At 46.0% G+C, this 18,398-nt stretch overlaps 1 protein-coding gene across 1 annotated transcript in view; it reads right to left on the bottom strand.

The window, feature by feature from the left end:
- The window catches only part of CHSY1 (chondroitin sulfate synthase 1), a 106,847-nt gene extending 91,670 nt beyond the window's left edge, over positions 1–15,177 (bottom strand). The window contains exons 1-2 of the mRNA XM_089655523.1: positions 14,473–15,177; positions 4,779–5,274 (exon numbers count right to left, since the gene is read on the bottom strand). Coding sequence (XP_089511649.1) covers positions 4,779–5,274; positions 14,473–14,969 — 993 coding nt within the window. The 5' untranslated portion in view covers positions 14,970–15,177. The remainder of the gene's footprint in view (positions 1–4,778; positions 5,275–14,472) is intronic.
- Between the last annotated feature and the right edge of the window lie 3,221 nt (positions 15,178–18,398).

Below are 18,398 nucleotides of genomic sequence, written 5' to 3'. Positions count from 1 at the left end.
TAGAATGTTGGTGCTCTGGCTCTGTGTTCCTTCCCAGCACAGATTCAACTGAATGAGGATTGGTATAGCCGGCACTCGTCTTCCCAAATAAAACTTTATTGAGCAAGTAAAATGTGCACATAAAATGGTTTACGCGTTTCAGCAATGTAGCCATGACTGGCTATGATTAAGGCTTATTGCCGAAACACATAAGCCATTTTACTCGCTCAAAGTTTTATTTGGGAAGACGAGTGCCGGCTATACCAATCTTCATCACCTCTATAGGCTGCCTACACATGGATGCAGGTGCAACAATTGTACCATGCATGCAAAAACGGGTGTCAATGTTTTGGGAAAAAACAGTTACAAAATTATTCTTCCAAATACAAACTTTTTTTTTTCTCTACTATTCTACCGAACGCACAGCTGGCCATCTCCACAGAAGCCAAACTTGCCGACTTTTTACCGAGCCATAAAAGCCTTATTTAGTGTAAAATGTAACTAGCGAGCGTTGCCCTCAGCCTGGAAAACGCACACAGCTCTCTAATTAGCTGCCTAGAGCAGTAAGTCTCTTTATCCTTGTGAGAGGATTTGTTCGTTCTCAGTGGAAAGGATGATCCATCTTCATATCTTATTCATTTCCTGCAGACTGGACTGGAAACAATGTCACAAGATATCTGTGTCTAAGTGCACATAGGTGAGCGCCTAATGAGCGCGGCTTGTCGAATGGCCCAATGTAATAGTTTCTGAATGCGCAAGAAGAAAAAAAAAAAAAAAAAAAAAAAAAAGAAGAAGAGGCTTGGGGAGATTAAACCTTCCAGTGACCTCTAAGAACTTGTAATGGAGCGATTTTTTATTTCTAAGAGTAATTGAACAGTAAGTACCCACTTTCACAATGCGGACTGACATCACGGCCTTTTCTTCTGGGTAAATGTTGAAGGTTACACCCAAACCTATTACACAAAACTGCCGAACTCATCACAAAGTTCAAACGCCACGGAACAAACCTACACAGCTTAGGTAGGAGATAAATGAAACACTCGCACTTAAAAATGTTCTTTCTGCATTTCTAACCACCAGAGATTATCCGTGTCACTGCCTTGGGCTTTAGGCTGACATCTGCGCCATTTCAAAAGCTCAGGGTGTACATTCCAATATTTGCTCAATAGGTCAGCAGCAGATCTGCAGAGTAAATCCCAGTGACAACATGTATGGCCAATTCTCTGCTGGCAGGATTTAAAACAAAAAAAAAAAACAAAAAAAAAAAAAAAAAAAAAACACACAGCATTTTAAAAACCATATAAAATCTCAAAGTATATCTATAGGATTTGATAAAACTGTTACTGTGGGTCAGGTTATCTTTTCTTAAACAAAAGTTTTTCTAAAAGGCAGATTTTTTTCTACCTTAATGCATACTATCCCCCCTTATATTTACCCGAGCCCAATCACAATCCAGCAATGTGCGTGCGAGCAGAGGCCATCTGCTCTCTCCTTCCTCACTGGCTCAGACACTACAGGGGGAGCCATTGGCTCCTGCTACTATCATGCACACCCAGTGATGAGGGGGCAGGGCCAAGTCTTGCTGTCTGCCTCAACAGACTTAGAAAGGGCAGCTCAGGATTGAGCCTGCACGAATGCCCCATACCAGGGGCAGACTGACCATTTGGAAACTCGGGCACTGACCGAGGGCACGGTGTCAGTAGGGGGCCCCATGAGATGCCCCTGGTACCTTTTTCATAGGCTTTTTTGAGTTTGGGCAAGGACACAGGGGCCCCATGATCCCCTATTGCCCGGGGGCCCCATGAGTGGTCAGTCTGCCCTTGGGGTGTAGATACACTTTAAAAAAAAAAGGTTTATGATCACCCATTAGCACTAATAATCTAAAAGATACCAAAAACACCACAATTATGGTAGCAAATCTTTCTATAGGTGTGCATTAGGCCATTTAATCCTCCTCCAAGCGAAAGGAGAAAAAAAAAAAAAAAAAAAAAAAAACCCCATACGCAAACGATCAAGGACCACAGTAACAGACACTTGACGGGTGATCCCCTATTGCCCGGGGGCCCCATGAGTTGTCAGTCCACCTCTGCCCCATACCAGTCTGAGGGATTTGAAAGCTGCAGTCTTCTTCACTTTGGGACGTCAGGACAGTGACTCCGATTGGTTAAAGCAGTCACAGACCAGCACATGACCAATCAGTAGCACTCTGATCCTGCCTGATAGACTACAGCTTTCAAAAACCAGCTGCTTTGCCGATGAAAGCCGATTATTCATGCAAGTGCAGGAGGGTTTCGGGGTTGTTTTGGGGAGGTGTACTATTGGCTCACCTTTTCCAGATAAATGCCATTACCAAGTCTAGTTTGCTTCCTGCCATTGTACTGGAACTGATCAGCTCATTTCACACGGGCTTCAGCTTGTGTAAAAGCTGAGAACAGCAGGCTTTGTTGAAACTTTTAAAAAATACCATCCAGCTCCAGTTTGGAAATCAAAAAAAAAAAAAAAAAAAAAAAAAAGAAATAACCTAATGGGAGTGCAGATTGCGACTTTAAAAAATGAGCTGCTAGCAAATTTCGGCACTCCTTGAAGCTTGTTGAAAGCCTGCTGAGGCCTGCCAGCAGCTTGGTTAAAGTGGCAATCAGCACTCCTACTAGGATGTGTGTTCAACATTTCAAAAATGGAGCTCAATGGTACTTTAAAAGCCTCAACAAGGCTTCCTGGAAACTCTGCTCCTATACAAGCCGAAGCCTGTGTGAAACAAGCCATACAGAGTGAAGATTTATAGATGGATGTGTAGCAAGTTTCTTCCTTTTCTGCAATGAAAACACATCCAAAAGCAGTTGCAGAGATTTCCAAGGAAAAGGAAGAGAATTTTCTGTATCGAAACTAACCCTTAGGGCCGGTTCACACCATGCCCGCAGCCGAATCGCACAGGAAAACTCACATGCGGTGCAATTTTAAGCCCATTCATGTTGAATGGGCTCAAACTGCACCGCGCCAAAAGTAGATTGTAAGCTCTAACGAGCCAGGCCCCATATCCTCTTGTACCAAATTGTATTGTAACTAATGTCTACCTTCATTTTGTAAAGCGCTGCGCAAACTGTTGGCGCGATATAAATCCTGTATAATAATAAATAATAATAATAATACCAATAGTGCATGCACTACTTTTTATAATACACTGTAACCGGAGCTCATGTCACAAAATTACCATGTAATCCGGTGCAGGAAGGTGTGGGCAAATGCACTGCGTTTGGGGTATCCTTAACATTTTGACAGCCACTGCAGATCGCAAAAGCAGCGCATTTTGCGCGCGTGTTTAATCACACAGGAACACAGCGCATTCCTGTGCGATTGTAGTGCTTTTACTATGCCAAATCAAACTGTACAGCTGTTTAAATACACCGTTCACCTTGCGTAAAAGGCCATACAAACAAGAGGCCCGAGTATTTTACAATGCAATATACCTTTTTGCAAAATACAATGTAATGTGATTGTACACCCCTTGAGGGTTAGGGACTGATGTGAATGTACAATATGTATGTAAAGCGCGGCGTAAATTGACGGCGCTATACAAGTACCTGAAATAAATTATGTGATTGGACCTCTGCTGGCACCCCAGAAGCTTGCGCGATATATTTTCACACCATGTACCTTCACATGCAATAGCGTCTGTGACACAGCAGTGCTTGGATGCTTGTTCTCCACAGCACTCTTCAATTTCAAGAACTGTGCATGCCCTTTCCCCATCACAATAATGCTGAACCACTAGTGAGCGTGCTGCAAATGAGCCAGGGAATGCAATGCAGCAGGCAAATAAAGCAGCTCTGTCACTTATTAACCTCCCTAGCGGTCTGATTATGTCCATATTTCTGTGCTCAAAGCGGTACTTTTTTTGCATGGAAATATGTATTTTTTTTATTGTAGGCCCGTAACTTTTAGGAATAACTCGCTGAAATCTGTCCAAACAAGAGTCTAGTAAACATCCCGCGTATGTTAACATTTGAAACACGAACTCAAATTATAATTTAATAAATAATCAAAAAATATAATACATTTAATATAATCAAACCAAAAACACTGAAATGTGAAATAGAGCGCCAAGTTCGCACATCGCTGAGCAAAGTCGCAGAATCGTTTTCAGTGTCTGATGAGGAATTTCCCCCACGAATCATTATCACTCAATTCTGCAAGTGGTTCTGATTTACTATCGCTGTTCTCTAGCCGGTCTAAAACCGCTTTTGACCTAAAGGGACGCTTTTTGGACGCCATGGATGTTTCTCAGTTTCCAGGCAGAAAGAACAGTAAAAATGCAGGCAGGGCGCCGAACAAAGCACTCGGGACAAAATGTATGTGAAATGGTTTGAAACAGGAATGTTATACTATGTGATGTTAGTGAATGTCACTTTTACAATTTTCAAACTTCCAGCCAGTTCTGTCCCCCGTACGTCCCGACGTCGCAGGGGACGGAACCCAGAAGACAGATGCCGGCATCCGCCGGAGGACATTGCCGGGGACACTGCGGGAGCGCAGGACAAGGTAAGTGCAGAAGGGATCCCGGAGCAACGCTGCAGTGTATTCCCGAGTGTAGCTCGGGGTTACCGCTTGTGGTGCTGAAACTTTACCCCGAGCTACACTCAGGAATACCGCCGGGGGGGTTAAAAGGAAATAATTTCATGTCCATTGTCTGGGCAGATGGGTGTTTTTAAAATTTTAGGTACTCTGCAGTCAAAGCATGCACAGCACTAAAGTAAAACCTGGTGTTTTTTTTTTTTTTTGCAACGTCCAGCATCACCACTTACCTCATAAGACCAGACACACTGCACTTTGGCAAACCTCCGAACACATCTGCCAATTTCAACATCCTCGTGGGTGGTGTACATGGATCTGAGACACTCCCCAATGTTTGGAACCATCCTCCGCAGAACCTCTCTGCTCATAATCACCCCGGGACCGCCCATGCAGAAGTTTTCATTCGGCTCCAAGGCCAGCTTGCCCATCTCCTCTGTGGTGCCCAGGCCAGTCTGCCCCAAGAACAAAGGCTCGCTGCTGTTAAGGCTGCGCAGGAAGCTCTCTAGGCGGTCTCCCTTGATATAGACATCGTCGTCTGCTCTCATGAACCACTCGTACTGATCCAGATAGTGATCGTGCATATATTTCAGCATCATGAAGGACTTCTTCTGTGGTGGGTAGGAGTCATCTACACCTTTGAGCGCGATTATAGGAATTGGTATGGACATGTCTGAACCCTCGCTTGAGAAGAACTCCACTTTTCCAGGGATGAACTGTGACCAGGTTCTGAAAGATAAAATGTATTGGATTCAGAACATACATCCAGAAAAAGGGTACACCATCAGTAAAAGATATGCAGGGGGGAAAAGATAAAATAAATAAAGGGGGTCTGAATGTTACAGAAATCTAATGATGCCATACTATTTTTTTTTTCCCCTCAACTCTTTTTTTAAAAGAAACTTTGAAGCCCAACCAAAGCTTTGCTTGTCAGGTTTTTAGCATTTTCTATGTTCCTATTGGGGAGATTTTCCTATCACTTCAGTCAGACAGTGAAACAACCCAAACAACCAATTAAAGATGAAAGTGGTTCTAAACCCTTATGTAAACCTGCTGAAGTGACTGGCCTTAGGTGATACACAAAGATGAAACAAATCCTCCTCTTCCTGCAAGCTGCACCTGTTTTCTCTATAGTCTTCCAGAATTTATAAAGCTTATTGGAGCTTTAGAGAATGGAGAAAAGCTGGAATTACACTCTGCAGAGCTCAGTGAGGAGAGCTCTGCGAGCTGATTGGAGGGGAAAAGCCACAGCCTCCTCCACACAGCACACAGGAACAGAGCTGAGACGGTCAATCACAGGCTGTTTGCCAGAGATCCTTCCTCTCACCTTTTTGCCCCTCAGTGTCAGGAAAACTTTGTCAGGAGTGATTCAGGCAGATAGAAGAATGGGACAGTAGAAATGACACTTCGTGCTCTGGATTGAGACAAATACACACTATAGAGCAGTGGTCTCCAAACTGTAGACTTTTGCTTGCCTTTATCCAGCCCACTGACACCAAAGATGGGGCACCATTCCTCACACCAACAATTTGGCCTTGGGTACTGCCACTGCCCACAGTACTCCTTAAAGTGTTCCTAAGACCAGGACCCCGCAGTCACTACACCCGGGTCGACCCGGCCCCCGCAGTCACTACACCCGGGTCGACCCGGCCCCCGCAGTCACTACACCCGGGTCGACCCGGACCCCGCAGTCACTACACCCGGGTCGACCCGGACCCCGCAGTCACTACACCCGGGTCGACCCGGACCCCGCAGTCACTACACCCGGGTCGACCCGGAACCTGAATTCACTACACCCAGTCACCCACAGTACACAGAACATGGAAATGCAATTATTTTAGTAAATATAAACTGCTAAATATCTTCTCATCAGCCGTTAGAGCAGTCTTGTGACTTCTATCAGTGTTCAGCAGAGCACTGGTTATAGCTTGTAGGAGGAGTTTTCTTTCTGCTCTAGGACTACACAGATCCCGACTTCTGTCTGGACAATACTGATTGGCCCTGTGTTGATCACATGCACTCTCCCAAGATAAAAAAAAAAAAAAAAAATCTCCCTCTCTAGCAATACACACCAAAATGAGTAAAGTGCAAAATGCCTACGGTTCAGTCTGTCTTACCAGGAGATAAGAGGTGGTCGCTTAAACGAGGGGAGGAACAGAGCAAGCAGGATCAAACAACCTTTTTACACAATGCTGAAGATTAACCCCTTAGGTTCCACAGTGAGTATAACAAGCATGCTGTACTGCATCTACAGACTGATTGTACTGTTGTGGGTTTAGTAACTTTAAAGGCCTGAAAGACAGTAAAGTGGCCCTTTGCTTAAAAAGTTTGGAGACCCCAGCTGTACAGGGATATGCTTTGTTCATATTTCATGTAAGAGGTTTACAATCACTTTAATGCCAGCCAAAGCCATTTCAGTTTGAAGCTAGACAGAAAGGGTTAATCATGGTACACATTTAAAGGATATGGGGCAGCACAGTGGCTAAATGGTTGGCACTTCTGCCTGGCAGTACTAAAGTTGTTGGCTCGAGTCCCAACCACGGCACCATCTGCCTGGAGTTTGCATGCTTTCCTCCAGGTACTCCAGTTTTCTCCCACACTCCAAAGACATGCTGGTAGGTAATTGGCTCCTGTCTAAATTGGCCCTAGTATGTGTATGTATGAATGTGAGTTAGGGACCTTAGATTGTACCCCCCTTGAGGGTTAGGGACCTTAGATTGTACCCCCCTTGAGGGTTAGGGACCTTAGATTGTACCCCCCTTGAGGGTTAGGGACCTTAGATTGTACCCCCCTTGAGGGTTAGGGACCTTAGATTGTACCCCCCTTGAGGGTTAGGGACCTTAGATTGTACCCCCCTTGAGGGTTAGGGACTGATGTGAAGGTACAATATATATGTAAAGTGCTGTGTAAATTGACGGTGCTATATAAGTACCTGAAAGAAGATGGGTTCACCTTTAGAACATGTTACCCCCATATTTAGAGTGCACCATGTTCAGCATTTCCTCCCCCCACCTGGGACACAGCAGGCGGGGGTTCCGCTCTCCCACTTGCTGTGCAGTAGGGATGAGCTTGTGTGTCACCCATCATTCCTGGGCAATATTACGTGAACGCGTGGTGGTGGTGGTGGTGGGGGGGGGGGGGGTCACAATTTTTTTTTTTGTGACCATTTCTCTAGGATCCTGATGTGGGTTCCATAAACGTCTGTCACCTTCTTGTGAAAACGAACAATACTTTTTCACATGTGAACAATGGCGTAGTCATGGCAGACTTCCTGCTGCATTAGTCACCAACGTATAGACATACGTAACATATCGGGACCATTACTGCGCAGCCACTAGACCCAGCAACAAAGGATCAAAGCCGGAGTTCTACCTTACATGTGATGTCATAAGACTTACCAGCATGCTCGGCCACAACGCACACTGAATCTGCACGCTGCAATGTCAGCCTTGGGACAGGGAACCCGTTTTAGGAATTCGTAGGCCTACACTTAGTCCGGGGGGATGGAGAACACGCGTACTACCTGAAAAGCTCGCTCTTCCAGTTAAAATGGTTATAAAACAACATTCTTCAGGCCAAACATTAACAATTGTCACCGTCCATATTACATAAAAGTGCGAACAGCAACTTGTCACATCGAACACAAAACATAAAATATCGCATCTAGATACAAGCTGTGAGAATGGAATTGTATTCAACCTAGGTTCACATCTGTGCACTGCGGATCCGTACGAAAATCCGTGCAGCCGCACCACCCGCACAGAGAAATGCGGACCATTACTTCTAATGGCACGCCGCCCGCACTGGAAAACGCAACCGTACTGGGAACCTCAGCTGCGTTTTCCAAAGAAGTGCAGGGACTTCTTTCCTGCGTCTCATGGGTGTCCATTCAAATGAATGGGCTCTCATGCCCGTGCGAAACGCGGCCCGCATAGGTGTGAACCGGGGGGTAACAGTCACCATTCCCAGCTAAAAGGACCCAGTGTGGTCCGGATTGTGGAGGCTTATGCTGCCAAGAACTTATATCTATATACAGGCGTACCTCGCTTTACAAACGCCTTGGTTAACGAGAATTTTCATTTTACGAATGAAAATCCATAGAAAATAATGCCTCGGTTTACAAATTTTTTTTCGCAATACGAAGCAAGTTTCCCCAGGATGCATTGCGCCTGGGAGGTTTATAGCACCACCCCCGTGCACGCTGGAATCTGTGGGCAGCACGCGGCATTGAGTGTGAAGGTGTCTCCCAATGCATCCCTACGGGACGCCGCGCTCCCAATGCATCCCTACGGGACGCCGCGCTCCCAATGCATCCCTACGGGACGCCGCGCTCCCAATGCATCCCTACGGGACGCCGCGCTCACAATGCATCCCTACGGGACGCCGCGCTCCCAATGCATCCCTACGGGACGCCGCGCTCACAATGCATCCCTACGGGACGCCGCGCTCACAATGCATCCCTACGGGACGCCGCGCTCACAATGCATCCCTACGGGACGCCGCGCTCCCAATGCATCCCTACGGGACGCCGCGCTCCCAATGCATCCCTACGCGAAGCCGCGCTCCCAATGCATCCCTACGGGAAGCCGCGCTCCCAATGCATCCCTACGGGAAGCCGCGTTTCCATAATTTCTGCAATACGAAACATCCCAGAGAACGCATTCAATTCGTAAACCGAGGTACCACTGTATATCTATTCATATCTTAATATTGAGGCTGGTTACACACCTATGTGTCACAACACATTTAACCCATTTTACAACCACCCACATTGTACTGCAGATAGGCAACTGCTGTGGGCAAAGTGACCTACCCCTACGTTGCCCACCACCACCTGCTGTGATTGCAGTCTGTCAGCAAATGATTCATGGTCTGCTGATCACCTGTGTCCAATCACAGCCCAGAGCTGTGTGTTGACAATCAACACAGAGCTCTATACAGAGGGAACGATTTCTGTTTGCCGTCCCTGCAAAGCAAGGATGAGAAACAAAGATCTTTTAGTAAAAGCACAACACTAACATTGCTCGGCACACATTTACCCCTTGATCACCTTAGATGTTAACCCCTTCCCAGCCAGCATCAATTAGTAGTGTATCACTCATCACTGTATTAGGGACACTGGTGATGTCAATGACAGAATGCCCACCACACTCTTGCTGGCCCATTATAAAAAAATAAATAAATAAAAATCGCTGATTGTTGCCATTTGTAGTAAAAAAAAAAAAAAGAAAAAAAATCCCAGTATATATCCCATAGTTTGTAGGTGCTATAACATGCAAACCGATCAATATATTAAACAAAAACCCAATAAAGTCTATATCGATCGTTTGTAGGTGCTATACCGTTCGTGCAAACCTAGCGATATACACTTATTGGGATTTTTTTTTTTTTATATTGATCGGTTTGCATGGACGTTATAGCACCTACAAACTATGGGATATATACTAGGATTTGTTTTTTTTTTTTTAATGAAAGACCTGCAGCAGGATATATTGTGGCCAAAATGTACGATTATTTTCTTTTATTATTAGATATGTTTTGAAGTAGAAAGTAATTTTCTCTTCAAAAAGTTGGTCTTTTTTGTTTATATCGCAAAAAATAAAAAACCCAATAAATCAAATACCGCCAAATGAAATGAAAGAGGGTTTGTTTGGGCACAGCGTTGCACGACCATACAATTACCAGTTAAAGTATAGCAAAAAAATGGCCTGGTCACGAAGGGGGTAAAATCTTCTGGCGCTCAAAAGGTTATTAAAAATAAAATAACGACAATGAATAAAAAGATATTTTCAAATGTGTGGCAATGACAATTAACAACAACATTTTCAAAAGTGTGGTGAGGGACTCGTAGGTGTAATCGCAGTTCACACACAGCTGAGTGTACTGAATGCAGTGAATACAGGAGAGCTGGGCTTACTATAGAGAAAACGAGGATTTCTGTAGGTGATCAGCTGATCTACTGACGGTTTCCAGCCTGCGCAGCTATACCAATACAACAACGGTGGGCCTGGACCCACAAGGATCACTTCTCTGGGATTAAACAGTTAAAATAATGCTGCAAGAAAATATATTTTAAAGCAGAGGTTTGTACCCCCCCCCCCCCCATTCATCTCTAACAGCCTGGATATGGAGACACTGGGGTCTATGTAGTTGAGGTTATGCTACAGCCAGGAAGGTTGTCATCTGCACTACAATGAGATGCAGAACCGCCATTTACATTATTATTAGTATGTAAACAAGGATCCTGATAAGAAGGATCCAATGTTTCCATTCATCTGTGATGAATGTGATTTGCATTGCCCCAAGCTACTGATAAAGTGAAGAGATATCCATGGGGGGGGGGGGGGTATATCAGCAACAAAGCATAAACAGAATAAATTCAATTAGAGGCTGGGACAGGCAGATGCTGCCCATGCCATGATAATCACACCGATGATTTTCTTTGAACAGGACATCTCCAACATCAAGATAGGAAAATAATCTGCCGGATTACAGCCTTCAATTTGCTGCTATTTACAAGCACACAAACCGTAATTGACAATGGTAGGGCTATAAATCAGACAATAAATCAAACCCCATAAAACTCGGTGCTAGGAACAGCCTCCCATGTCAGGAGAGTGGGCTGGGGGGGAACCTGACCACCATACAGAACTCAATACAAGGCAGGAGGCTAATTATAGGGGGATATAGGGGTGTAGAGGTTGGGGCGCTCCGCCTGTGTAGAGGTAGGCAGGGGGGCCGCTCCACCCATGTGTAGATGAGATGTAGATGAGGCTAATTGTAGGGGTACATAGGTGTGTAGAGATGGGGGCGCTCCGCCCATGTGTACATGAGATGTAGATGAGGCTAATTGTAGGGGTACATAGGTATGTAGAGGTGGGGGTGCTCCGCCTGTGTAGAGGTAGGTAGGGGGGCTGCTCCACCCATGTGTAGATAACGCTAACTGTAGGGGTACATAGGTGTGTAGAGGTGGGGGCGCTCCGCCCATGTGTACATGAGATGTAGATGAGGCTAACTGTAGGGGTACATAGGTGTGTAGAGGTGGGGGGCGCTCCACCCATGTGTTGATGAGATGTAGATGAGGCTAATTGTAGGGGTACATAGGTATGTAGAGGCGGGGGCGCTCCACCCATGTGTTGATGAGATGTAGATGAGGCTAACTGTAGGGGTACATAGGTGTGTAGAGGTGGGGGCGCTCCGCCCATGTGTACATGAGATGTAGATGAGGCTAACTGTAGGGGTACATAGGTGTGTAGAGATGGGGGCGCTCCGCCCATGTGTTGATGAGATGTAGATGAGGCTAACTGTAGGGGTACATAGGTGTGTAGAGGTGGGGGCGCTCCGCCCATGTGTTGATGAGATGTAGATGAGGCTAACTGTAGGGGTACATAGGTGTGTAGAGGTGGGGGCGCTCCGCCCATGTGTACATGAGATGTAGATGAGGCTAACTGTAGGGGTACATAGGTGTGTAGAGGTGGGGGGCGCTCCACCCATGTGTTGATGAGATGTAGATGAGGCTAATTGTAGGGGTACATAGGTATGTAGAGGCGGGGGCACTCTGCCTGTGTAGAGGTAGGTAGGGGGGCCGCTCTACCCATGTGTAGATAAGGCTAATTGTAGGGGTACATGTGTGTAGAGGTGGGGGGCGCTCCGCCCATGTGTAGAGGTAGGAGGGGGTGTAGAGGAGTATGACGTTCTCTCTCACCTGTATGCAGCCATGGGGGGGGGGGGGGGGGGGGGGGGTAGATATGTCTCACCTGTACGTAGCCATTGCCTGGGTCTATAGTAGTTACTTCCGTGTGTGTGTGTGGGGGGTATAGATTGATGTGTAGAGGGGGTAGGTACATGTACAGTAGGTAGGCCTCACCTGTATGCAGCCATATCTTGGGTCTGTAGGTACTTAGGTGTATGGGGGTTATAGATCAGGGTGTAGGTAAGTGGGGTGTAGAGGTAGGTTGGTCTCACCTGTAAGTGAACACTGCCTAGGTCCGTATGTACTTCTATGTATAGATCAGGGGTGTAGGTAGGTGTACAGGGGTAGGTAGGTCTCACCTGTATGTGGCCACGCCTGGGTCTGTAGGTACTTCTGTGTATAGAGGGTAGAGTGGTGTGTGTGTAGATAGGTGTACAGTAAGGTGGTCTCACCTGTAGGCCACAGCCCGTCTCTGCAGGTACTTCTGTATATGGAGGGTATAGATTGGTGTGTAAAGGGGATGGTGGGGGGTTAGGTATACAGTAGGTGAGTGTGGTAAGGGGTAGGTAGGTGTGCAGTAGGTAGGCAAGTCTCACCTGTTTCTCACCTGGGTGTGCAGGTACTTCAGTGTATGGAGGATATAGATCTGTGTGTAGGGGGGAGGTTGGTAGATCGATGGGTAGGTGAGTAGATCGGTCTCATCTGTAGGCGGCCACGGCCCGAGTGTGCAGGTACTTCTGTGTCTGGGGGGTATAGATCAGTCGGTGGGTCTCACCTATAGGAGGCCACGGTGTGCAGGTACTTCTGTGTTTGGGGGGTATAGATTGGGGTGCAGGGGGAGGTGGGTGGGGGTAGGTCCGTAGATCGGTAGACAGGTCTCACCTGTAGGCAGCCGTGGCCCAGGTGTACAGGTACTTCTGTGTCTGGGGGGATAGATCAGGGTGCAGTGGGGAGGTGGGTGTAAGTAGGTAGGTGTGTAGATCGGTAGGTAGGTCTCACCTGTAGGCGGCCACGGGGGGGGTATAGATTGGGGTGTAGGGGGGGAGATGAGTGTGAGTAGGTGTGTAGATCGGTAGGTCTCACCTGTAGGCGGCCACAGCCCGGGTGTGAAGGTATTGTGTGTCTGGGGGGTATAGATTAGGGTGTAGGGGGGGTGTGGTTAGGTGTATAGATTGGTGAATAGGTAGGTCTCTCCTGTAGGCAGCCACAGCCAGGTACTTCTGTGTCTGGGGGGTATAGATTGGGGTGTAGGGGAAAGGTGAGTGTGGGTAGGTGTATAGATTAGTAGGTGTGTAGATCAGTGGGTAATAGGTAGGTCTCACCTGTAGGCAGCCACAGCCCAGGTACTTCTGTGTAAGGGGGGTATAGATCGGGGTGTAGGGGGGAGGTGGGTGTAGGCAGGTGTGTAGATCGGTAGGTCTCACCTGTAGGCGGCCACGGCCCGGGTGTGCAGGTATTCTGTGTCTGGGGGGGTATAGATTGAGGTGTAGGGGGGAGGTGGGTGTAGGTAGGTGTGTATATTGGTGGGTAGGTGTGTAGTAGGTAGGTGGGTAGATCTGTGGATAGGTGGGGAGATCGGAGGGTAGGCCTCACCTGTAGGCGGCCACGGCCCAGGTGTACAGGTATTCTGTGTATGGGGGGGTATAGATCGGGGTGTAGGGGGGAGGTGGGTGTGGGTAGTAGGTAGGTGGGTAGGTAGGTCTCACCTGTAGGCGGCCACGGCCCGGGTGTGCAGGTATTCTGTGTCTGGGGGGTATAGATCAGGGTGTAGGGGGGAGGTGGGTGTGGGTAGGTGTGTAGATCGGAGGGTAGGTGTGTAGTAGGTAGGTGGGTAGGTGTGTAGATCGGAGGGTAGGTGTGTAGTAGGTAGGTGGGTAGATCGGAGGGTAGGTGTGTAGTAGGTGGGTGGGTAGGTGTGTAGATCGGTGGGTAGGTCTCACCTGTAGGCGGCCACGGCCCAGGTGTGCAGGTATTCTGTGTCTGGGGGGTATAGATTGAGGTGTAGGGGGGAGGTGTGTATATTGGTGGGTAGGTGTGTAGTAGGTAGGTGGGTAGATCGGAGGGTAGGTGGGTAGATCGGAGGGTAGGTCTCACCTGTAGGCGGCCACGGCCCGGGTGTACAGGTATTCTGTGTATGGGGGGGTATAGATCGGGGTGTAGGGGGGAGTTGGGTGTGGGTAGTAGGTAGGTGTGTAGATCAGTGGGTAGGTGTGGAGTAGGTAGGTAGGTCTCACCTGTAGGCGGCCACGGCCCGGGTGTGCAGGTACTTCTGCGCCGTCATGACCCCGATGAATAGGAAGGTCCGGTCCCGGGGAATGTCTTCCTCCTGAGCGGCCTCCCCTCCAGGCTCTTCTCCCCCCGGTGCCCGGGATCCGATGTAGGGTAGCTGGTCGTTCCTGTCGCTCCGGGTCCCGGCCGGCACCCCGCAGCTGCCTCCCCCGGCCTGTCCTACCCCCCGGGGCCCTCCTCCTCTCCGGCTGTAGCGTTGGAAGTCGGCGGCCCAGGGGAGGATGAGTCTGGAGGCGATGAGGAAGCCGAGGACCAGTCCGAGGAGGACGCTGAGCCATGAGCGGCGGCTCCGGCTGGCCATACCGGGGAGGAGGGGGGGCTGTGCAGTGCCGCCGGCAGCAGCTGCAGGGGGGGAGGAGGCCCCTTTGTATACCGCCGGAGTCCCCACCGCTGCCGGGAGATCACACCGACTAGGACAGATTACCGCCGGCTCATCCGGCATGGAGCGGGGACAACCCGAACCCCCTGGCCGCCGCTTTCCTTTGTCCTTGTCCGCCCGGCCTCACACCCGCCGCCGTCCCTTCTCCGCTCCGGCCTGTGTCACGGATCACACCCCCTCATCTCATCTCCCCTCCGCTCCGTTCAGCACTCTGCACGTCACCCGCACCGCGGCTCTATATGAGGAGCTCACAGGCACAGCCAGGGATTGAACCCGCCCGGCACCCGTCCGCCGCCTCTCATTGGCTGAGAGTCAGAGACCCCCCGGCCCACGTGACCTGGAAGACAAGCAAAACTTTCCCCGCTGCCTCTTCACAGAGCTCAGTGCCGTACGGGGCGACAGCGGGGAGTGTCGTGCTGAGGTTACTCGGGGCAACTGAGCACGTGACACCCTCTGAATGAAACAGAAATGGCCTGGGTGCCCATAGCAACCAATCAGGGGACATAAATTACACAGAATTTCCTTGTTATATACCATCCCCCAAATCAGAGAATACAAACAGAGCATATAGTAGGATCATAGGATCTGTAGTACGATTGTATATATGTTACACCATCCTATATATATATATATATATATATATATTACACCCTATACATACACCATCCTATATATATATATATTACACCCTATACATACACCATCCTATATATATATATATTACACCCTATACATACACCATCCTATATATATATATATTACACCCTATACATACACCATCCTATATATATATATATATATATATATTACACCCTATACATACACCATCCTATATATATGTATATTACACCCTATACATACACCATCCTATATATATATATATTACACCCTATACATACACCATCCTATATATATATATTACACCCTATACATACACCATCCTATATATATATATATATATATATTACACCCTATACATACACCATCCTATATATATGTATATTACACCCTATACATACACCATCCTATATATATATATATTACACCCTATACATACACCATCCTATATATATATATATATTACACCCTATACATACACCATCTATATATATATATATATATATTACACCCTATACATACACCATCCTATATATATATATATACACCCTATACATACACCATCCTATATATATATATATTACACCCTATACATACACCATCCTATATATATATATATTACACCCTATACATACACCATCCTATATATATATATATATATTACACCCTATACATACACCATCCTATATATATGTATATTACACCCTATACATACACCATCCTATATATATATATATTACACCCTATACATACACCATCCTATATATATATATTACACCCTATACATACACCATCCTATATATATGTATATTACACCCTATACATACACCATCCTATATATATATATATATACACCCTATACATACACCATCCTATATATATATATATACACCCTATACATACACCATCCTATATATATATATATATATATTACACCCTATACATACACCATCCTATATATATATATATATTATATATATTACACCCTATACATACACCATCCTATATATATATATATATATATATATATATATATATATATTACACCCTATACATACACCATCCTATATATATATATATATATATATATTACACCCTATACATACACCATCCTATATATATATATATATTACACCCTATACATACACATCCTATATATATATATATATTACACCCTATACATACACCATCCTATATATATATATATATTACACCCTATACATACACCATCCTATATATATATATATTACACCCTATACATACACCATCCTATATATATATATATATTACACCCTATACATACACCATCCTATATATATATATATATTACACCCTATACATACACCATCCTATATATATATATATTACACCCTATACATACACCATCCTATATATATATATATTACACCCTATACATACACCATCCTATATATATATATATTACACCCTATACATACACCATCCTATATATATATATATTACACCCTATACATACACCATCCTATATATATATATATTACACCCTATACATACACCATCCTATATATATATATATATATATATATATATATATATATATATATATATATATTACACCCTATACATACACCATCCTATATATATATATATTACACCCTATACATACACCATCCTATATATATATATATATATTACACCCTATACATACACCATCCTATATATATATATATTACACCCTATACATACACCATCCTATATATATATATATTACACCCTATACATACACCATCCTATATATATATATATATATTATACCCTATACATACACCATCCTATATATATATATATTACACCCTATACATACACCATCCTATATATATATATATATATATATATATATATTACACCCTATACATACACCATCCTATATACAGTCAGGTCCATAAATATTGGGACATCGACACAATTCTAACATTTTTGGCTCTATACACCACCACAACGGATTTGAAATGAAACGAACAAGATGTTCGTTAACTGCAGACTGTCAGGTTTAATTTGAGGTATTTACATCCAAATCAGGTGAACGGTGCAGGAATTACAATGGAAATGAAAATGATGGACCTACAGAGGACTGAATTCAAAGACACCCGAAAAATCAAAGTGAAGAAATGATGCAGCAGGCGAGTCCATTTTGCTGAAATGTCATTGCAGCAACACAGAATGGTCCTCAGTAGTTTTTATGGCCCCCACGTGCTTGTATGGATGCCTGACAACGTTGGGGGAGGCTCCTAATGAGACCACGGATGGTGTCCTGGGGGATTTCCTCCCAGATCTGGACCAGGGCATCACTGAGCTCCTGGACAGTCTGAGGTGCAACCTGGAGGTATCTGATGGACCGAAACTTGATATCCCAGAGGTGTTCTATTGGATTTAGGTTAGGCAAGCATGGGGGCCATTCAGTGGTATCAATTCCTTCATCCTCCAGGAACTGCCTGCATACTCTCCCCACATGAGGCCGGCATTGTCTGCACCTGGAGGAACCCAGGACCCACTGCACCAGAAGGAACCCAGGACCCACTGCACCAGTAGGAACCCAGGACCCACTGCACCAGGGGGAACCCAGGACCCACTGCACCAGGGGGAACCCAGGACCCACTGCACGAGGAGGAACCCAGGACCCACTGCACCAGGAGGAACCCAGGACCCACTGCACCAGTAGGAACCCAGGACCCACTGCACCAGGAGGAACCCAGGACCCACTTCAACAGTAGGAACCCAGGACCCACTGCACCAGTGTAGGGTCTGACAATGGGTCCAAGGATTTCATCCCGATACCTAATGGCAGTCAGGGTGCCATTGTCTAGCCTGTAGAACCATGCTGAACCATGTTACAGG

This window comes from Staurois parvus, unplaced genomic scaffold (assembly GCF_062004578.1).
Source record: "Staurois parvus isolate SC_StPar_1 unplaced genomic scaffold, SC_StPar_1.0 ptg000845l, whole genome shotgun sequence".
Lineage (NCBI taxonomy): Eukaryota > Metazoa > Chordata > Amphibia > Anura > Ranidae > Staurois > Staurois parvus.
This window is presented reverse-complemented; position numbering and strand designations above follow the sequence as displayed.